This window comes from Eretmochelys imbricata, chromosome 11 (genome assembly GCF_965152235.1).
Source record: "Eretmochelys imbricata isolate rEreImb1 chromosome 11, rEreImb1.hap1, whole genome shotgun sequence".
NCBI lineage: Eukaryota > Metazoa > Chordata > Testudines > Cheloniidae > Eretmochelys > Eretmochelys imbricata.
In genome coordinates this window covers 41,204,469-41,227,497 of record NC_135582.1, presented here as the reverse complement: position 1 = coordinate 41,227,497, position 23,029 = coordinate 41,204,469, and the positions used below count along the sequence as shown (strand labels likewise).

The following is a 23,029-nucleotide window of genomic DNA, read 5'->3' as shown; positions in this document are numbered from 1 at the left end:
TTCTGTATCTAGAGTTAGGAATATTGACTATGTAACAATTACAACTGTGTGTGTACTTGGGGGGAACACCCACCAGACAGCAGGCAAACACTCTGAATGACCCATTAGGAAGAAACAATAAGACTGTGAAGATACTAATCTCTCTCCTTCCTGGGAGATGTAGCTGTGACACTACCAGGTCAGGTGATAAGATCACCTGATACAAAATACCACCTTGGACACTGCTGGTACTTTTCCTCTGTACAGGAGTGGGGATCAAACAAAGGATTCCTGCCTGAGGTAAATCCTTTTTAAGGGCTGGGGAGCAGCTTGATCTCGACACTCCTCCATTGCCTACTCAAGAAGAAGGACTGCTGAAAGAACCTGAAGGGACAAAGGAACTAACCTGAAGGGAAAGGAAGGGGCGAGTCTAAAGTGAGACAGGGTAAGAAGAAATAACTGGAACTCTGAGCTACAGAAACTCTGCATCCTGCCTAATTCAACATTTAGGGTGAGAAATTACATCTTGTAACCTGTTTCTTTAGTGAATCAAGCTTAGTTTGCATGTTTTGCTTTATTTGCTTAGTAATCTGCTTTATCCCTTATAATCACTTAAAATCTGTCTTTTGTAGTTAATAAACTTATTTCTTGTTTATACCATAACCCAGTTTGTGCAATTCATATCTGGGGGTGGGGGGCCAAGAAGCTGTGCATAGCTCTCTTCACATTGAGGGAGAGGGTGAATTTTTATGAGCTTGCGCTGTGCAGATTTTTCTATACAGCACAAGACAATAGACCATTGAGTCTACACTCCAAGGGAGGTGGGCACCTGAGTGCATGGGGCAAGCACCATGCTTGTTACACTTGAGCAAAGTATATGAGATCTTTGCCTACTTTTCCTATGAAATATCAAAACTATCTCCTCAAGCCATCTTTCTTTGGAAAATATGATTATGCACGTGACACATGCCCTTTGCTGGATCCTATGTTAACTATGTAAGTAGCTCAATTGGTGTGGCATGTAAATACTTTAATTGGAAACTAGAAGAGAAGTAGCGCTTCTAACAAACATATGATTATCTCCCAAACCAAATTACCTTTCCTCGTATAAAGAGTATTTCCCTAACAGTTTTTTCACAATGACCATACATCGTTGAACTGCTATTCTAATTTGGAAAATCATTGCCACCTTAGCCCTTACAGATAAGCCAGTAGCTTGGTAAGAGCTTCTTTTCTTAGCAGTTTAAATGTATTCTTATGTGGCTGATACTACAGGAATGTTTCTTCATAATACTGATTCTTCTGGTTCATTTATATCCTTTAGTTTCTCTGATTATATAAGGGAACTTGGCTTGAAGTAAACTGAACTACCTTAAATAGTCAGCAAACTATGGTGTTTTTAACACATCACCTTTAAAAATACTTATTTGTACATTTGTCAGAATGATACATAGCATCCAAAGGGGATAGATATAGGATGGGGAAATAATCCAGTTTTTTTAAACTGAAACAACCAAATCATCTTTCTATCATAGATTCAAAACACTAAATAAACTTAACTTTCTAATAAAAAAATACCCTCTTCTGCCCCCTTCAAAATCCTTTTTCTCTTTCTCATTCTCTCTCCTTCTGTGAGATTGCTCCCAGAGAAAGACACTACTCCATATGAATGAGGGTGGCAGAATTTGGACCTTAGGAAATAAGTAATTTCCTTTTGCACACTACAGTCTGCCATGTTTGAAAAAGAATGTTTCAGAAGAAATGGAGGAGCATACATTATGGATGTCTGGTGTTGGAGGGCTTAAATTTGTGATTCTGATCAGTTCCATTGGATGTACTACAGCTCTCTTATAACTGAGAATTTTTGAGACAACATCTTTCATCACCTGAATCTTAAACCTGCCACTGAATTGCAGTGAACCTAAGTACGTAGTCTGTGACCTGAAATCTCTATGATTTCAGTGTGTGCAAAGAACACACAGCAATGGGAACAAAGTCCTTAATGCTTCTTCCTTTTAAATAACTATGTGAACCTTGGCTGGTACCTGGTAGATAGAACCTCCTGCTGCTTCTGGGATTTTAGAGGGATAGAGCAGCCTGAGCTTCTAGCTGTCAGCAATCCTCAAGATAGTCTACGTGAAAAGCAGAAGATCCTTGAGTGTAATGTTAACAAGCCTAATAGGAAGCGTTCCTAGGGGGTGGGAGAAATATCAACAGAGAGCAGAGGGAAAAATGGGACTCTGAAGCCCTGAAGAAGCAAGATCGGCTTGCTCCCTAACTGGCTCAGAGAACCCACCTCTCCTGTAGCAAAATGGTGGCTAGAAAAAAGCTGAAAGAACTGTCACTTGACAGAATCCTGGACTTTTCTTTTATGAAAACATGATTCCTCAGGCTCCTTGACCTGAAAACCTATGGTGTTAATTTATTTCTTAGGTTGAACAGCTGCCTCATCAAAAGGTCTCTTAGAAAGTGACCCCTTGACAAACACATGTCCCTGTCTATCCTTCATCTATTCTGGTTTTAACAAGTCTTTCCTTTAATTGCTAAACCCCCCAAAATGTGGAGAGGTTTTTTTTCTATTTTTGAGGGGTAAAGAGTCAGTAATAGATGTAAATGTTGCTCATAATCTGTCTATTTGGAAAGTTTCTATTTCTTCCATTCCATTAATTTATTTCTGCAGTAAGGACAAAACAGAAGCCATTTACTGAATTTAATAAATAAAGCTGAGAGTATCAGAGTCCTTGAGAACAAAATCAGCCTGGAAAATAAAGGCATTTCTTTGTACCCCCATTTAAGTGCATTGTTTGATAATGGTTGGATAGTTACAGGATGTCACCTCTAAAAACATCATACAAAGCTTTTTCCAAGGAGAAACTTTGTCTCTGGGTATAATGGGACTCCCGTGTAACCACTATCTATATAATCTTATATGCTCTCTCCCATACACCTGGCCCCCCACTGCCCCCCCACAACTGCTCACAGTTGCCTTCCTGGAAAGTTTATTACCAACAGTTGTTAAATTTTTCCTAGATCCTTAATTCTTTTCCAAGACTATATTTATTTTATTTTTCTGACCATATAATTTTATATGGAAATATCTGTACAAAAGCAATTTGCCATGGTTCAGGGAACTGGACTATTATGGATATTTGTCTTTGTAATGCGATTACAGAACCACTTACTTGGTCTTAATAACATTTGCCTATTATCACGTATTAGACGCATGAAAGGAAAACAATGCAATTTTAAGCACAGAGAATGATGCTGAAATATGCTTATGAATCTCCCCTGGTTGATGAGCTATGGGCAAGAAGTAGGTACATTGCCAGAAATTACTGATTATATTTTGTGGCCATTTCAAGAATCCTAAATTTTAGAATTAAATCAAACCATGTTACTAATGTTATATCAAGTAAAATGAGTTTACATGCATCCGATGAAGTGGGTATTCACCCATGAAAGCTTATGCTCCAATACGTCTGTTAGTCTATAAGGTGCCACAGGACTCTCTGCTGCTTTTACATTTTCTATGTCTTTTTTGTGTGTTTTCACTGTAAACTACAACATGTGCATGTTTTTAATCAGACAGTTGGTTGATTTGGGGTCTTCATTTCTAGTACTCTGCTTTTGTTTGGCTCCAGTAATGTCATTTATTTCAGAACTATCCCAGGGGACTGGACGGTTAAGGAGACTGGACTATGGATCTTTTCAGTTCTAAGGCCCTGATCTTACAATGAGATCCATGTGAGCGGATTCCTGTGCTCGTGTGGAATCTCACCCACTGAAGTGGATTTCACTGCAGAATGCGGACCACAGTTATTAATCTGAATCCATTCCCAGTTGTTCTGGACTTGTTACCTTAAAATGCCTGATCTGTGTAAAATCAGTTTACAGTTCTAGTCCAATGTCTAATGGACTAAACCACTGGCAGATTTACTGGCAGTCTCAGCCGAAAGGCCAAGAATTGATTTGGCTTACAGAATGTACTGCCATCAGACCTTGAAAGACAGACAAATACATTATACATACAAGAGGCTATAAGTCCATTATTATTGAAAGGTGTCTTTGTTGAGAAAAAAGTTGCAGTCAAATATTCCTTCTGCTCACAGCAGCCTATAAAGGACAGAAGCTTCATAGACAAGAATTGCCTTTTCTCTCCTAGTTACCTTCTGATCACCCCTGCCATTTTTAAAGGATCTCATTGTGACAGGTTGCCCCCTTTAAGGTGCCACCTGATGTACTGGGATACCACTGAGACCACCTGTTCTGCCAGCCTGGGCCCCCTTCTAGGGCACATACCCCTGTGCTCCCTAGAGTGGAATTTATCCCCTGTCAGGCGTGGGCTCACAACTGACAGCCAGAACAGACCCTTTGCTGGTAAGCTTTGAACCCTCCTCTCTCCTTGAATTGGGTTTGCCTCCAGTTAGAGTCCAGGGAATCTGCACCCACCACAGCAGTCTCTAGGATTCTAACATCTTTTTTCTTTGGGCTTTCTGCTAGGACACATTTTTCTATGCATTTTAGAGTGAGTTCTGTTCCTTGCTTTACTGCCACTTCTTGGCAGCCGGCAACCTGGACAGACTCCCTACCGTCAGGCAAAACACTCTCTACCGTCAGGCAAAACACTCCCATCCCCTGAGGGGATAGCCACCAGACAGTAACTGGTTTTACTCACCTCCATTCCTTCATAGCAAACTGCTTTGCAGGGCTGAAGAGGAATTAAAGAGAGACTCTCCCATTTCCTGTAGTTTTGTTCTTCCCCTCTGAGGCTTCAGCACAAGATTCTTTCTTGCTGCTGACAGAGCTCTGGACAGCCTGAGCCACATTCAAAAAATCATTACCCAAAAGAATTAGTGTAGGATTATGAGGAACCACAGCAACGGATAATTCAGCTTGCAGATCCGCAGTTTCCATGTGCACTTTAGCCAAAGGCTCAAGGATTTTGTGACCTCCTACTAACAAAAGTTCTGCCAGCTGTCCTGGCAGTATGTCTTTCTCCTGAACCAGGTCTCTCCTGACCACAGAAATTTCTGAACCAGTATCTCTCCATCCAGGGAATTCTCTGCCATTTACTCTAAAGGCTGTCAGGTGCTTACTGCCTGGCTGTGCAATGTCAATCTTTTAAAAACCCTGTATGATAAGTGGCAATTGCCTGAGGTGCCTCTGTGCTCTGGAAAAACAACGAGTCTGGTGGCACCTTAAGACTAACAGATTTATTTGGGCATAAGCTTTCGTGGGTAAAAAACCCACTTCTTCAGATGCAGACTGAAAATTACAGATACAGGTATAAATATATATAGGCACATGAAGAGAAGGGAGCTACCTTACAAGTGGAGAACCAATGCCGAAGGTCAATTTAGTCAGGGTGGATGTAGTCCACTCCCAATAATTGATGAGGAGGTTGCCTTCTTTGTCCCCATATCTACTCTAGTAACACCTTCAGAGGCTTATTCACTTGCACATCTACTAATGTGATATAGGCCATCATGTGCCAGCAATGCACCTCTGCCACATACACTGGTCAAACCGGACAGTCTTTATGTAAAAGGATAAATGGACACAAATCAGACATCAGGCATGCTAACATAAAAAGCCAGTAGGACAGAGGTGGGCGAACTACGGCTTGTGAGCCACATCCGGCAGGAAGAAGTAAACCTAAACCATCCCTGACAGGTATATGTCCAACCTGTTCTTAAAAACCTTCAGTGATGGGGATTCCACAAGCTCCCTTTGAAGTCCATTCCGAAGCTTAACTACCCTTATAGTCAAAAAATTTTTCCTGTTATCTAACCTGAATTTTCCTGTCTTAAATCCATTACTTCTTGTCCTACTTTCAGTGGACATGGAGAACCATTGATCACTGTCCTCTTTATAACAGCCCTTAACATACTTGAAGACTCCCCTTCTGATAGTCTTAGACTTAAGTTTGAAGACTAAACATGCCTAGCTTTTTGTTTTTTTAAAAAAACACCCTTTCCTCATAGGTCAGGTTTTCTAAACCTTTTATCATTTTTGTTGCTATTCTCCGCACTCTTTTCAGTTTATCCACATCTTTCCTACAGTGTGGGGCCCAGAACTGTACACTGTACTTCACCTAAGGTCTCACTAGTGCTGGATAGGACAATTACCTTCCTTGTCTTACATACAACCCAGAATGGTATTAGCCATTTTCACAATACATCACATTGTGACTCTCATTCAATTTGTGACCCACTATAAACTCCAGATCCTTTTCAGCAGTACTACCACGCAGCCAACTATTCCCCACTTTGTAGCGGTGCATTTGATTTTTCCTTCCTAAGTGCTTTCCACTTTACTCTATTTAACTTCATCTGGTTGATTTCAGACCAATTCTCCAATTCATCCAGGTCATTTTGAATTCTAATCCTGTCCTCCAAAGTCCTTGTAACTTCTCCCATCTTGGTGTCATCTGCAAATTTTCTATGCATACTCTCCATTCCATTATCCAAGTCATGAATGAATATATTGAATAGTGCTGGATCCATGACTGTGGAACCCCACTAGATACAGCCTCCCAGTTTGACAGAGAACGACTGAGCACTACTCTTTGAGTACAGTCTCTCATCCTGTTGTGCACTCACATTATAGTAATTTCATCTAGACCACATTTCCATAGTTTGCTTTGAGAATGTCATGTGGGACTGTGTCAAAGGCCTTGCTAATATCAAGACATATCATCTACTGCTTCCTCCTATTCACTAAGCCAGCGACCCTGTGAAAGAAGGAAATTAGGTAGAAAATTATTATTTTCTAGGTGCTTATGATCGATGTGCCTCCCCGACTTTGGTCTGCCAAGCCCCACCCCTCGTCATTTAAATCCCACCTGTAAATTCACTTATCTGAAGCCTACAATAAGCAATTGAGTTTTTTCACTATTTTTAACTTGATCCATGTTATCTGCATATGGTCTTTAAAATCCCACCAAAATGCATACAAGCCTTAACTTAGTAACTGTGGCTCAGTCTTGCATTCTGATGCCTGCCTGCCCCTGGACTGCGGCAGGATCAGGGCCTACGTGACTCTTTTGCGGATATCTAGTCCTTCACTGCCCCATTTCCTCCATTGTCTCTTGTCCAAATTAAAATTGTAAGCATTTGTGGGAAGAGATAGTGCGTCCAATTCTGTGTTCACTGAAGTCAATGACAAAGCTCAATGGTGCAGGATCAGGCTGGCCTAGTGTCTTTTGATGTCTGCTGTTATGAGTCTAGCACACTTTGTGGCAATAAAAAACAAAATAATAATAAAGATGATCCTAAATGGCTGCTTAGAGGCCTTCTCTTATCAAAAACTTACTCACAGCTTCATTTTGAGGCATTACAGTTGTGACACTTGAAAAGCTGCCTATTTTCAAAGGGGAGTTAACAAATTTATAGTATGTGGAGGTTTCTTGTGTGTTTCTACAGCACCCAGCTAAATAGGGCCTTGGGGTGCTATCACAGTACAAATTAAAAACACTGTAGGAAAAACCCATTTACAAAACCCATTTACAATAGTGAGTAAGGACCTTATTCTACCAAACTGATAACAGGGCAAGGAGACTGTTTCTCTGGAGGAGTCTTCACTGAGTTCCATGTACAAATCCCACATACAAGTGTTATCAGGTTAGGTGCAACTAACTAACCCATAAAAGAAGGGAATAAATGGAGTAGGGACAGGGCAAGAAAATCCACTGAAAATTCTTCCGTGCCTTCCAGTGTGATACTTTTATCACTAAAACATAGACCACGTCTTCTTCCATTTCTTACACATTGCTGAACACAGAGTCAACACTTACACAATTTGTATGGAAATGCCCATACACCTCTCCAAATTTACTGGACATGTAATTCTGTCACTTTTCTGCATTATAATTGTCTTGCCCCATTTCAATAGCAAGTGAAATTATTGCAGAAATAGAGAGCAGCTAGCATCTTTCTCTGTGTCACAGGGACAGAATTACTATTAACAGAGAAATCTATTCTGGTTAAAACTCAAAAAATGAACAGATTAAATAGCTGGATGAGATTTTTAAACTAGTCATTTTGGTATGAAATATTCCAGGTTCCCTCAGAAGCTAATTTCTCTTGTTTCTTATGTATTCTAGCACTGCCCTCTTGTGATATACTATAGTTCTGCACATATTAAGATAGCTTAATATTATCCCAATGCAGGTAAAACAAGATGTTTTACCTGTCAAATCCTAAATTTGTGTTTTCCCTGTTATCTCTAACATCTAAATCAATGTGGGAAATATCTTGTTTTAATAGAACAGAAAAGAATCAGGAATTTCAACACCATACAGTTGCGTTCCGTCTTGCTGATAGTAGTTAACATCATGAACACCTACTACAAAAGAAACACGGAGCCTGTTCAGGTGTTAACAAATAAGTAAAAAGAAGAACCGATTATCCCATTTTAAATTAAAATTGTTGATTTGCCATGTTTGAGTCTATGCTGATATCTTTTTCCAATGAGATTACAAGTTTGGTTGTTAAAAGAGAATTATGTTGATGTAGTGTACTTAGACTTCTGTAAGGTGTTTGACTTGGTACCACACAAATTTTTGATTAAAAAACTAGAATATAATGTTAACCTGGCACATACTAAACAATTAAAAACTAACTGATGGGTCTCAAAAGTAATTGTTAATTGGGGAATCATCCTCCAACAGGTGTTTTTCTGAGGGGTCCTACAGGAACTGGTTCTTAGCCCTATGTTATTTAACAATTTTATTAACATCCTGGAAGAAAACATAAATCGCCACTGATAATGTTTGTAGATGATAGAAAAATTGGGGGAATAGTACATAATGAAGAGGACAGATCACTCATATAGAGAAATCCAGATCACTTAGTAAACTGGGTGCAAGCAAACATTTAATGCAGCTAAATGTAAATGCATACATTTAGGAACAAAGAATGTAGGCCATGCTTACGGGATGGGGGACTCTATTGTGAGAAGCAGTTACACTGAAAAAGATTTAGGGGCCCTGGTGGATAATCAGCTGAACAGGTTCTCCTAGTGCAACTTTTGGCCAAAAGTGCTAATGTGATCCTTGGATGCATAAGCAGGGGAATATTAAGCAGGAACAGGGAATTTTACCTCTGTATTTTGGCACTGTATTTGACACCGCTTCCCGCTGATCCCATCAGCCGGGAGCAGCGAACCACAGCCACTGGGAGCTGCGGGCGGATGTGCAAATGTAAAGCAACAGTCTAGTGGTCTGTCAGCGGATTATCCTGACAGGCTGCAGGTTGGCCACCACTGCCTTATAGTGTCAGAATTAAAGGAGCTCAATCTATTTAGCTTAACAAAGAGAAGGTTAAAGGTGACTAGATCACAGTCTATATGATCTACACAGGGAATCTACATGGGGAACAAATATTTAATAATGGGCTCTTCAATATAGCAGAGAAAGGTATAAACACGATCTAATGGCTGAAGGTTGAAGCTAGACAAATTCAGCCTGGAAAGACGACAAATTTTTAACAGTGCAAGTAATTACCCATTGCAATAATTTATCAAGGGTCATAGTGGATTCTCCATCACTGGCAATTTTTAAATCAAGACTGGATTTTTTTTCTGAAAGATACACTCTAGGAATTATTTGGGGCAATTTCTATGGTTTGTGTTATACCAAAGGTCAGAGTATATCAGTGATTTTCAACCTTTTTTCATTTATGGATACCTAAAAAGTTTCAAATAGTGGTGCAGACCCCTTTCGAAGTCTTAGATAGTCTGCAGACCACAGGCTGAAGACTACTGAACTAGATGATCACAATGGTCTCTTGAGCATGGCATCTATGGATCTATAGTCTGTTAGTGATCTGGGATAATAAATGGCTTCTTGTTGTTTTTAAACTAAAAAACTTTCCAGTTCATGTTTAAAGGTAATAATCAGAAATGAGAAAAACATAATCCCAAATCATAAATGAATCATGTAAATTGACTAGTATCTGCCATTTGATTGTCTTGATAGGGGAAGCTAGTCAGCTAGAATGCACAGGAATATTACTAATATTAGATTTTAAAAATCCAGAATTTTTAAGGTGGTACCATCCTAAGTGGTAATGGCACTTAGAGATAAGATTGAGCCAGAACATTCAGGTTCCACATTTAAAGTGTGTCTGTATCTAAGATTCTGGTTCAGATCCATCTTTCAATATTTTACTGAGAGGATAAGACATTTTGTCCTCAATACTGGAGTAATCTCATCTTTTGGGAAGTATACACTGATCTTTTTTACCTGGGCATCCACTAGAGGTGAACGGAAAGGGGACTGCTAGGAGCACATCATCATTCTATATTGTGAGAATACTGCTGCCAACCGAGCCGTACAGCAACTTGCTCAAATTAGGCTAATTGTTCTCCCTTTCCGTCTATACTCGGTACAATTAAGAAGTTATTAAAAACAGTGAAACAACAAAAGCTGTTTCTATATTTGTCACTTTTATATTGAATATGGAAATGTTAGAGGCCTATTCCCATCCACTGCAGGTGAGATATACTCACTAAAGTTCACAGATGACCCAGTGCTCCAAGAGAAGGTGAACACCCCACCCTCCCAATATGCCATGGGGGGAAACCCTTACCAACCTCAGTTTTTATAATAAGTTGAATTCTGGGCACAGTAGCAAGAATCACCATAGTTAAAGTATCAATTTACATACTGGTGTCCAAGGAATTGTCAGGTGATTTTTCTTCTTGAACCCCAGCTATCATAGGCTTGTTTACACTAAAATTTTTACACTAGTGTAGCTACACTGATGTAGCTATATTGGTGCAAACTTCGAGAGTACATGACACATAGCTGCAAAAAGTGACCTGAACTGGTTTCAGACGGGTTTCAAACTGGGGAAGCCACACAGGCTCAAGGTACTTGTTACACTAGTGTAGTACCTCTATGTCAGTGTGTCATAAATATAAAGGGAAGGGTAAACCCCTTTAAAATCCCTCCTGGCCAGAGGAAAAATCCTCTCACCTGTAAAGGGTTAAGAAGCGAAAGGTAACCTCGCTGGCACCTGACCAAAATGACCAATGAGGAGACAAGATACTTTCAAAAGCTGGGAGGAGGGAGAGAAACAAAGGGTCTGTGTGTCTGTTGGTATGCTGCTTTGCCGGGGATAGAACAGGAATGGAGTCTTAGAACTTTTAGTAAGTAATCTAGCTAGGTATGTGTTAGATTATGATTTCTTTAAATGGCTGAGAAAAGAATTGTGCTGAATAGAATGACTATTTCTGTCTGTAACTTAAGGTTTTGCCTAAAGGGATTCTCTACGTTTTGAATCTAATTACCCTGTAAGGTATCTACCATCCTGATTTTACAGAGGTGATTTCTTTACTCCTATTTACTTCTATTTCTATTAAAAGTCTTCTTGTAAGAAAACTGAATGCTTTTTCATTGTTCTCAGATCCAAGGGTTTGGGTCTGTGGTCACCTATGCAAATTGGTGAGGATTTTTACCAAACCTTTCCCAGGAAGTGGGGTGCAAGGGTTGGGAGGATTTTGGGGAGAAAGACGTGTCCAAACTACGTTTCCCAGTAAACCCAGTTAGAGTTTGGTGGTGGCAGTGGTTATTCCAAGGACAAAGGATAAAATTAATTTGTACCTTGGGGAAGTTTTAACCTAAGCTGGTAAAAGTAAGCTTAGGAGGTTTTCATGCAGGTCCCCACATCTGTACCCTAGAGTTCAGAGTGGGGGAGGAACCTTGACACAGTGTAACTACAAAGAAACAACGAATTCAAAAAAAAAACCAGTACAAATAAGCTCTATATGTGGCTTTTTCCAGGATCTCCTCAGGCAGAGAATTCAATGTGTTGACTACACTCTGGGAGAAAAGGTCTCCTTTATGTGTTTAATATAAACTTTAGATTTTGCAATTTCCAGGAGTGCCAAGTTATTGAGAATTTACTAAGTTTACCTAGTGTTTTACTGCTTCTCCTCTCTCCATACCTTGCACATACATTATATCTTGGTGCCTGGTCTAGCACACCAGCAGTCCTAATACTCTGATGTTATTACAATAGCTTCCTCATCTTACAGTGAAGGCTGCAGTGTGCAATCAGTGTCAGAGACCAGACACAATGGTGGTCATGTCTAGCAGTTGGAGCTGGAGTCAGGACCAGTGGTTGGGGCTCGAATCAGTAGCCAGGAATCAGAGCCCATAGAGTCAGAGGTCAGATGCCAAAGCCTAGAATCAGAGCCCAAGTCAGAAGTCTGGAATCAGAGCTGAGGGTAGTGATGCCAGGTGTCTTATTTTCAACCAGAACACCCAGCCAAAAAGGGACCCTGGCAGCTCTGGTCAGCACAGCTGACCAGACCACTAAAAGTCCGGTTTGCTGCTGCAGACGGCTCCACGCGGCTCCCAGAATCGGCCGGCATGTCCCACTGGCTCCTAGGCCCAGGAGGGGTCAGGGGTCTCCATGAGCTGCCCCCACAGTTTCCATTAGCCACAGTTCCTGGCCAGTGGGAGCTGCGGAGCCGGGGCTCAAGGCAGTGCCTTTGCCTGGGGCAGCGCGCAGAGCCACCCTGGCCACTTCTGTGCCTAGAATCCAGTGGGACATGCCGGCCACTTCCAGGAGCCACGCGGAGCCACCCGCTGCAGCCAACCGGGAACTGCAGCCAATGGAAGCTGTGGGGGCGGAGCTTGTGGACAGGGGCAGAGTGCGGAGATCCCTGGCTGCCCTTGTGCCTAGGAGTCAGAGGGACATGTCACTGCTTCCCGCCGCCTAAGTGCCACCAAGAGCCCACACCCCAACCCCCTGCCCCAGCCCTGAGCTCCCTCCCCCACCCCAATCCTGAGCCTCCTCCCGCATCCAAACTCCCTCCCGGAGCCCGTACCCCAACTGCTGCCCCAGCCCTGAGCCCCCTCCCACTCCCACACCTCATTTTTGGCCCCAGCCCAGAGCCTGCACCCCAGTCCAGAGCCCGCATACCATCCCACACCCCAACTCCCTACCCCAGCCTGGAACCCTCTCCTGTACTCCAAACCCCTCATCCCTGGCTCCACCCTGGAGCCCACACCTCCAGACGGAGCCCTTGCCTCCTCCTGCACCCCAACCCCCTGCCCGGTGAAAATGAGCAAGAGAGCAAGGGTGGGGGGAGAGTGAGCGACAGGGAAGGGAGGGAGATGGAGTGAGCAGGGGGCAGGGCCTCAGGGCAGGGAAAGGGTGTTTGGTTTTCTGCAAATCAGAAAATTGGCAATCCTAGCTGAGCGTTAGGACCAGGTTACCTGGAGCAAGGTAAAGCAGGGGCAATGCTAGGGCCAAGGCAGGAGCAGGGCTGAGACAAACCTAAATCATGGCTGGAATAAAGCAGAAACAAGGCTGTGAGCAAGCAGACGAGGAAGCTAGCACAGCCATGGGCAAATAGTTCGAGCAGCCACTAAACTGCTGCTAGGCTTAAGAGCTGGTCTGCTGACTCTTCCAACCAATCAGGCAGCTTACTACAGGCCAGCTGTGCTCATTAGCGTGCAGCTCTGCAGGCTTTGCTTCCTGACAGTCAGGATTAACAAACTGCAATGGCTGTGGCTTCAGTTTAAACCTCTTAAGTAAAGGACTAAAATAAACATTTTCCACGGAATTCAATTCAAAAGTTAGACCTTGAGCTGCACTTCATGCAAACCCACAATATGACAGACTGTGGTGATTCCTATTTTACATCCAGATCCTCTTTCAGATTATTAAATTTCAGTTCCCCTAAATCAAGAACACGGGTTGCCTCCTACAGGAGCAGAGAGACAAAAAGTAAACTTAAACAGAAGAAAACGCGGACAACACCAGCATGCTTATGACGGACAAAAGAGCAAACGATTGACACTATGCAGACCATTGTCATCTAGCCCTATATGTAGTTCACAGTATGTCTTTGTGCCATGCAACTGGGTTGTTTTAAAGAACAGTTGTATTTTACCTGGTAGTTGCTTGTATCCGAAACTTTAACATCCAGTGATCCTGCCAAAACAGTATACCAATTTGTTCCAATATCACCCTGACGAAATACTGGAAAGATGAAATATTGTAAATAAACACTCTTATTGTAAGCCTATCTAACAATGCTGACAAACATCACTTTCACGTTGCTGTATTACTGTACTGACTGCAAGCACCATAGAATTCGCCAGACCCCATCTGATTATTTATCTATCTGCTAAGATACCCAGTGAAACTGAAGCATAGCATTTTTAGGGTATCCATACACAGAATCTCAGTACAAATGGAAATAGATAGCAATGTTTCAGGCCACCTTTCTTGTTTGCTTTGCCTTTTCCTGCTATCCTAGTTAATAAAAAGGTTCTCTGAACTTGCGTTTACCACGGTGCCTCTGAAATTTGAAATATTTCTTGATTTCCTCGGCAGTCACGCCTTTATAAAAAGAATTTTAATATAAAGGTTAATAAATGATTAACAGATGTTTAATAAATAGTTAATCAATTTTTTTAGATAGTTATACAGTCCAACAGATCAGTAGGTTGCTTATAACCATGGCTTATAATAATTTATAACACATTCTATTTATATCTGTAATATGCTTATAACACCTACTGATCATTTGCTAACCCTTTATTAACCATTCCTAAATGGAACTTTATACTATAGTGAGATCCATATCTCTTTGGTTTCTATTCTCTATTATTTTTCATGATGGGAATCAGAAAATAGTAGCAACATAAAGATATTTAGAAAATACCCTTATCAGGAGAAATACCAGGAGATAATTCACTTTTCTCTTTATGAGGATGATCCCTATAACTCTGTTTCAGAAAAGACGGTTAAAATATTTATCTACAATGCTACTTTTGTGGATTTCTCTTGTGCTTTAATAAAGTTTATGCTGAGAATCCACTTTATTTCATGTTATTTAATATTAAAGTAAAATATAGAGGATGTATGTATTATATTGACGGGTGCTTTAGAATGGGTCTAGTTCAGCGGTGGGAAAACTTTTTCTCCTGAGGGCCACATCAGGGTTCCGAAACCATATGGAGGGCTGGGTAGGGAAGACTGTGCCTCCCCAAACAGCATGGCCCCCACCCCCTATTCGCCCCCTCCCCCTTACCATGTGCTCAGAGCAGCAGAACTGCCAGCTGCGCCACCCGGCTGGAGCCAACCACGCCGCTGCACTGCCCGGCAGGAGCTCGCAGCCCCGCCGCCCAGAGCGCTGGCGGCATGGCGAGCTGAGGCTGCGGAGAAGGGGGGGCAGCAGGGGAGGGGCCAGGGGCTAGCCTCCCCGACCAGGAGCTCAAGGGCCAGGCAGGACAATCCCACAGGCCGGACGTGGCCCGTGGGCCATAGTTTGCCCACCTCTGGTCTAGATACATTAACTAGATGTATACCAAAAACAAAAAACAATAAATCCATTTTATGACTGTAAGAGACCAAGCAAAGGCACACAAGCCTACAAAAGAAATAGATCAATGTTTGTGTGAATAATTTTTGTAGCACAGATCACCATTTTTGTGTTAATACCTACTTTAAATTGTGTTCATGCTGTGTACATAATATAAATCTATTGGATGTATTTCTCTGAAAATAATTTTAGACAAATAACTTGTCATTTTTACTGCTTGCTGTCTTTGTATTTTTGTGGCATCCTTTCTGTTCTAAAAGTCTGCGCAAGCTAATGCTGCATTGGCAACTTGCTGCAAGATTGAGGGCTTCTGTATTAACAAGGTGACTGCAGGTCACATACTTTCATCCATACATCTCAAAGCACTTTACAAAGGAGGCAAGCATCATTATCCTCAATTACAGACAGGGTAATGGAGACACCAGAAGGAGACATGACTTGCTCAAGGTCACCCAGCCAACCAGTGGCAGAGTCCTGGTCCAGTGTTCTATCCACTAGAGAACACTGCCTCCAGGGACTCAGAGTAGAACTGCATTATGTCACATAGCAGTTCAATCAACTCTGTCCCAGCAAGGTAGATTTCTTCAACAGGATTCCCCATATATACTGTTGCCTTATCTTTCCCTAGAAGGGAATCCTGGTCTAAACCTTGACTTACTAAAAGTCAAATATATTATGAAATAACAACTTACATGTGATTCCCTTTTCCAGATTTTCATAGTATCCACAGAGACATATCTGCTGGAGAAGGTTTGGATGAAATTTCTCAAAAGCTTTCACTTCTTTCAATCGGGTGAATATAATATCTACATCTTCACTGGAACGTTCCAATGGTCTGCATGAAGAAAAAAAGAATGGTGCATAAGGGCTTTATAAAGCTCATGCTCAAATAAATTGGTTAGTCTCTAAGGTGCCACAAGTACTCCTTTTCTTTTTGCGAATACAGACTAACACGGCTGTTACTCTGAAACCTGTCATTACAGAAACAGGTAATTGCCACCCACATACACCAAAACTAAGATTATTAGTTAAATTTTTTTTTAATATTTGTGAGCCCATTAAATGTGGGTTGTAGGTGCATCAACAACCTTGCAGACATTCCAAATAATCAAAATACCTAACCACTGTATCCAACTTTATTATTATCATCATAGTGCCTGACAACCTCAGTCACAACTGAATCCCCATTGTATCAAGCACAGTGAGGGAGGAACCCGTGACTGAGTATGTTCAGAAGGGAGTTTGAAAGACATTATGGAAATTGTCCACAACAACCCCCAGAGCAGTCAGGCCAAGCAAAAGGCGTGGTATGATAAAAATACTTGTAAATGCACTTTTGACATAGGAGATTTGGTCATGGTACTCAGCCCTGCAAAAAAGTTCAAAATGCAAAAATCCTGGGAGGGGCCCTTTAAAGTGGTGGAAGTGGTGATGGAGGACACTTATAAAGTTAAAAAGCCCCTTGATGATACTGTGCCCCAACTGGTACATGTAAACAGACTCAAGGCCTATCACCGTTGAGTGGCCAGGGTAAACATGATCTGTTGTGTCGAAGGGGAAACTGAGGCATACCCACTCACTGATTTGATGGCTGAATGCCAAGATGGGTCAACTTTGGAAAGTATGGAAATCTGTAGTGAGCTAACACCACTTGAAAAAGGGGAAGCGTTGTCAATGCTGCAAAGGTACAGTGAGGTATTTTCCAACAAACCCGGGAGGACACACTTGCTGTCCCACAGAATCCTCAAAAAAGGGGCTAAGCCCCCCCCCCGCCCCTTCCAGGCCATACAGGGCCACTGGCAAGGTGAAGGAGCAAATTCGGGAAGAGATACAAAGCACGTTGGACCTGTGGGTGATTAAGGAATCTGACCTGGGCTTTCCCTGTGGTCTTGGCCCCAAAAGGGATGGCACTGTAAGATTTTGTGTAGACTATAGGAAACTCCATGCTGTCACTGTAACAGATGCATACCCCATGCCAAGAATTGATGACATGCTGGAAGTGCTGAGCCAAGCCAAGTACCTCAGTACCTTGGATCGAACCAAAAGTTACTGGCAGATCCCTTCTGGAGAGGGAGGCACAACAAAAATCAGCTTTTATCACTGATATAGGGCTCTATGAATTTACGGTACTACCTTTTGGTTTGGTAAATACTGGTGCAACCAGAGACTGGTCAACAGAGGGTTAAATGAATTATAGGGCATACATAGATGACACTGCTGTATTCAGCAACACCTGGGGTGACCACAAGGAGCATCTGGGAGTTGTGCTATCAAAGCTCAAAGAAGCTTGGCTAACCATGCTCTTTTAGATTTTACTGGGCACTTCTAAATCTCCAACTCAGTTTTCTGCATACATATAGAAACACAAATGATTCCAAGAAATCCATCCCTCTGCTCCACCTCTTCTGTCCTTTTCTTTGTATAAGAAAAATAAAATGCTGTTGTATAAAAGCATGCAAGTTACGTAAGCTGGATACGAATCACTTCATTAAAAAAATAAAATAAACGAAAGTGCACCATCTCTAAACAGATACAGCCGAAATAAAAGGTATCCTGCAACTGGGAGTGAAAATAATTGGAGGTAGGGCAAGACTGTTGGGCTCAATGCCATCTTGTGCCAGTGAGTTCAAGAGAGAGCTTAGCAGGTTCAAAAAACAATTTGACATTTACATGGCTAATGTGAACAGCCATATTTACTTTACTAGAGCATTTTAAAATGAGGTTATAAAACTCTGTAATTCAGAGAATAAACCGACCACTAATGGAAGGCATTAAGAAGGACAATTATGGAAGATTCAGTACAAGGTTTCTTGCATCTTCTTGTGGAACTACTGAAACTGACCACTTTTAGAGTGGGATACTGCAATAGATGGACCACTGGTCTGATGTAGTATGGCCACTTTAATGTTTCTGTGAGATTATGTTGGAAATTCAGGTGCTCAAATTATTCTTCTACAAAGGGGTCTGGAAAATGTTAATCATTTTCAGTGCTCTTCAGGTCTACCCACTGAATCTAGTGCTTCCAAAAATCAGTTAATTTAACTTACCAAAATGCTAATTTTGCTAATTTCTTTTAAATACATGGAAATAGTTAAAAAGGGACAGAGTTTAGTTTAATTTATATATATATGTATTTGTTTCCCTCTTTCACTACAATGCAATGTTCACAGCCTAAGTGCTCTTCCTGCAAAGAGATTTCTGGTGTTCCTCTTTGGTCATTCAATGCTGGCACCAGTGCTTGCCCCAGTGAGGTATATAATACCACATCCCTCTCACTTTGTCTCACTGGCCCTCAATTTCTTATTAAACTGTGTCTGGGAGGGATTAAATCCTCTAAACTCATTTACACTCCAATTTACCTTTATTAATACATATGAGAGTAATAATTCTATGGTGTATACAGTTGCTTCTACATCATAGCATTATCCTCTTACCTACTACCATAGGTATATCCTCTTTCCTTCTTCAAACCACAGTCAATTACAACTGCTCCCTTTTAAATTCTTTCAAGCAAGGTTTTCACTCTCCCTATTTTTTTTTAATCTTTGCACTAGCTGCCAGTTATTAAGAAGTATTACTTCTCTTGTCAAAATGCTTTTAAGGATATTAGGAAGTGCAGCTTGAAAACAGAATTAAAATCCATTTATACTAGATCTCTACCTACACTATGCTGGCACTTGGAACACCAGCTCACTTCTTTCATTAACCCCAACATTAACAGCAAAGCTTGACAAGGACAGCAAAGCTTGACAAGGAAAGGGAAGACAGACAATGATCATAATTTTCAGCACAGCACACTTTTCCCAAAGAAGCCCTAAACTCTTCATGTCAAAGTCACTTTCTCAATTTTTAAAATAAATGTGTGTCATTTTGCCTCTAGTAGTTTGCTTCCTTACGTGTTGGAAACACTGGTAGGTTACACAGGCACAAAAAAAAATAAACACCAAATCAAAGCAAATGTGCTTAAAAAGTCAAATTAGTATTTCATTTTATTTTTTGCAGCATTCACTCAGTTCTACTTACAAACCAGAGGACAGTATCAGGGGGTTGGGAAAGCATAGTGCTGGGGAAAATTTACTTCAAAATATTTAATGCCTTGATCCCACAATTTGCTATATGTAAGTTGACTGTTGCATCCCTGGAGAGCCCCACTGAAGTGCAGTGGGCTCCATATGGGACCAGCAGACTGTCCGTTTACAACAAATAGCCTTAGTATTTTGTTGTTGTTTGATATCAAGGGACAAGACACAAGCAAGAAGGGTTTGCAGGTCATCTAGGTTTTTAAAAATTGCCTACCGTTGTTATCTGAGCACCTTTCATGAAAAGTAAGAACAAGAAACATCTTTCTTCCAGCCCTGATAGCAGAAACAAGCTTAACGCTTTGTTGGACTTTTTTAAAGACAAAGCGTGAGAATGCTCATTTGTTGAAAATGGTTGCCACAAGCCAAAGAGATGGGTTTTACATTTGGCTCAGAATGCAATGAGTGGGGGATCACTCTTATTCTGTCTGGCTCTGAATGCCATAGGCTTGGTCTAGTTCCAGTGAAAGTTCTCTCCTCCAACAAAGCTAGTGTTCACCTGTTGCGTCCTAAGGTCATCATACTATACCTCACGGAAGGAGGAGAACTCTGAGGCAGCGATGGTCAGTACCTGTTCAATCTTCTTTTTGATAAGACAAACAAACTGAGTTCTTTAAGTCTCAAGGCATTTCCTTCAGCCTCAGATCATTTTTGTAGATCTTTTCTTCACCTTCTCCAGTTTTTCCAACATCCTTTTTAAAATATGGACACGAGAACTGTATGCAGAATTCCAGTATCAGTCTCACCAGTGCTGTTCAGAGAGGTAAAGTCACCTCTCTGCTCCTGTTCACTACTCCCATTTATATATCCAAAGATCACATTCACTCTTTTTGACACAGCTAAGGACTGGGAGCTGATGTCAAGCTCATGTTATTCACCATGCCAGAGTCACTACTTTCCAGAATACAGTCCCCTATTCTGGGGGCAGTCTGCATGCATTGCTCCTAGATGTATTACTTTGGATGTGAGGGGTCTGCCTTAACTACACCCTCCTTTGTAACCGCACACAAATTTCTGTACAATGCCCATTCTACAGTGGGGCTTCTATAGCACTGAGGCAAGGGGAAGCATGGTGAGCTCCACCACAGCTTTAGTACATCTCTACAAATTTCAGTCCAATAATGACAATGGTAGTTTTACTTAAGCTAATTTTATTAAGCATTTATAAACTATAACAATAGCACTAGTTTTCGAAGGATGAATGATTTGACTTAATAGCAAACTGTAATGGAGCTAGTTAAGGGCCATACCTTCAATTACTTATTCCTTAAAACACCAGTGAAACTCAGGTTTGATTACACTGACTGCTTAAGTATTTTAACAAAGTAATCATCATGAAATTAAATATTAACAATCTATCTATTCTCTAAGTACAAGCTGCCTAGCAAGGAACAATGTCAATACAGTATAAAATAAATTAACTTCCTTTCTTAACGTATCTTATTAAGGGCTTGAAGATTTGATTTGATTTTAATAAATAAAGCAGGTTTTAATGTTAGATCTAACTAAGTACTATTGTAAAACTGTCTTTAGAAAGTTAATAATTGGTCCAGTAATTAGGAAAGAAAAACTAATAGCAGATGTAAGTCCAATCATGTTTAGCTCTATGCTTCAAGTGCAGGGCTCATTCATATCAATCTAAAAGGGAACACTGATAATTTAGTGTTGTGACACCAATGTTCTTCCATTGCTGAAGACAAAATATTCCCCCTGCTGTTGAAGCCATAGTGTTGTGAACTGATGACAGTAGTACTGTTGTAAGAAGATAAAAAAGAATTTCAGTGAAGGTTAAGAAGTAAATTGACACTGGATGCCTTTTTAAAAGATATACATGATAGCTCAAACAAAGGTTATGGACTTGATGCAAGAATTACTAAGTGGGGTTCTGTGGCCTGTGTTATGCAGGAGGTCAGACTAGGTCAGTGGCTCTCAACCTTTCCAGACTGCTGTACCCCTTTCAGGAGTCTGATTTGTCTTGCGTACGCCCCCACCCCACCCCCCAGTTACACCTCACTTAAAAACTACTTGCTTACAAAATCAGACATAAAAATGCCACAGCACACTATTACTGAAAAATTGCTTACTTTCGCATTTTACCACATAATTATAAAATAAATCAACTGGAATATAAATATTGTACTTACATTTCAGTATATAGTATGTAGAGCAGTATAAACAAGTCATTGTCTGTATACAAAATTTAGTTTGTACTGACTTTGCTAATGCTTTTTATGTAGCCTGTTGTAAAACTAAGTTAATATCTAGATGAGTTGATGTACACCCTGTAAGACTTCTGCATACCCCCAGGGGTAAGAGAACCCCTGGTTGAGAGCCACTAGATGATCCTAATGGTCCCTCTGGCCTTAAAATCCATGAATCTAGGCAGTCAAGTGCCACATCTTCAATCTCTCCTCCCCTCCATCAATTCCAGTTCCATCCTTTCCCTGAGGTAACTATGGTGCTTGATTACATGAGGGTAAAATTAAAATGCTCTTCAGTCAACAATATGAAAATAATCTTGCTCTAATGAGATATGTACTCCATCTTCCTGAATTTTTATACCATGCTCATCACCATGGTATCTGGGTGTCATTATGGTGTCCCAGCTGCTTGGTTATGTTTCCCCCATTTTGTATCTATGCGCTTTTTATTTCCTGTACCAGGATGTCGGTCTTCACATTTAATCAATACTCCTCACAGTCCCTGCATTCTAATCTGTTCATGTCACTCTGCATTTATCTATATCTTTTCGTGTGTTTGCTGCCCTTCCTAGATATGCTCTAGGAATTATATTGGGAAAGTTCTACGGCCTGTGTTATATTAAACTAGATGATCACAGTGGGTCCCTCCTGGCCTTGAAATCTACAAACACTGATGCTGTCTCTAAATTTGATTGTCTGAATTTATACCAAAGAAACACAGCACAGAAAAGACATAGCACCCATACAACATACGAAGTAGAATTTCTTTGTGTTAAACAAACCTTAAAGAGTCCTGTACTGGGCTAAAACTATCAGATAGCATCACCACTTGAAGACAGACTCTTCAACCAATGTGAGAGAAAGAGGGTCTATGGACCATCTGGCAATGCACTGCTGATCATCGGTGGTCCACAAACCATTGCTTTAAAGAGTTTAATGGAGTGAAGTGAGAACTAGGAAAAACAATGTAAATGCTATAATGAGAATATAATATGCCCTCTCATCCTCCCCCCCCTTCCCCAAAAAGACAAATGAAGGGGAGTATTACAATACACATTAACTACAGTTCTGAAGCGCAGCATGCTCTGTGTACTATCCCATTCCACCATTGCAAGACATGCAATAGAAACACTTCACCTGACAGACTCTAGCAATGCTTTACTTCTCTTAGGGCATCCTATCTTTAACTATGGTCACAGAGCAAAGCAGTAAAAAAAAAAAGGCGGAGGTAGCACGATTTAGAAATTGCCACCTGAGAAATGCTTGGCTAAGTCCACAAAGGAGAATTTGTAATCATTAGCAGCCAATGTTTATTGACACAATCTATTTGTAGGATGATAAAACATCATAGCCAGAAAAAGCAGGAGACTAGTTCTTCATACAGTATTTTTCAGTTAAGTCTAGTTGTGTGGCGTCAATGTG

The 23,029-nt window shown here is 41.0% G+C and overlaps 1 protein-coding gene across 1 annotated transcript in view; it reads right to left on the bottom strand.

Annotated features, from left to right (window-relative positions):
- The window catches only part of RAPGEF4 (Rap guanine nucleotide exchange factor 4), a 222,504-nt gene that overhangs the window by 189,327 nt on the left and 10,148 nt on the right, over positions 1-23,029 (bottom strand). Inside the window, exons 2-3 of the mRNA XM_077829663.1 lie at positions 16,020-16,162; positions 13,891-13,979 (exon numbers count right to left, since the gene is read on the bottom strand). Coding sequence (XP_077685789.1) covers positions 13,891-13,979; positions 16,020-16,162 — 232 coding nt within the window. The remainder of the gene's footprint in view (positions 1-13,890; positions 13,980-16,019; positions 16,163-23,029) is intronic.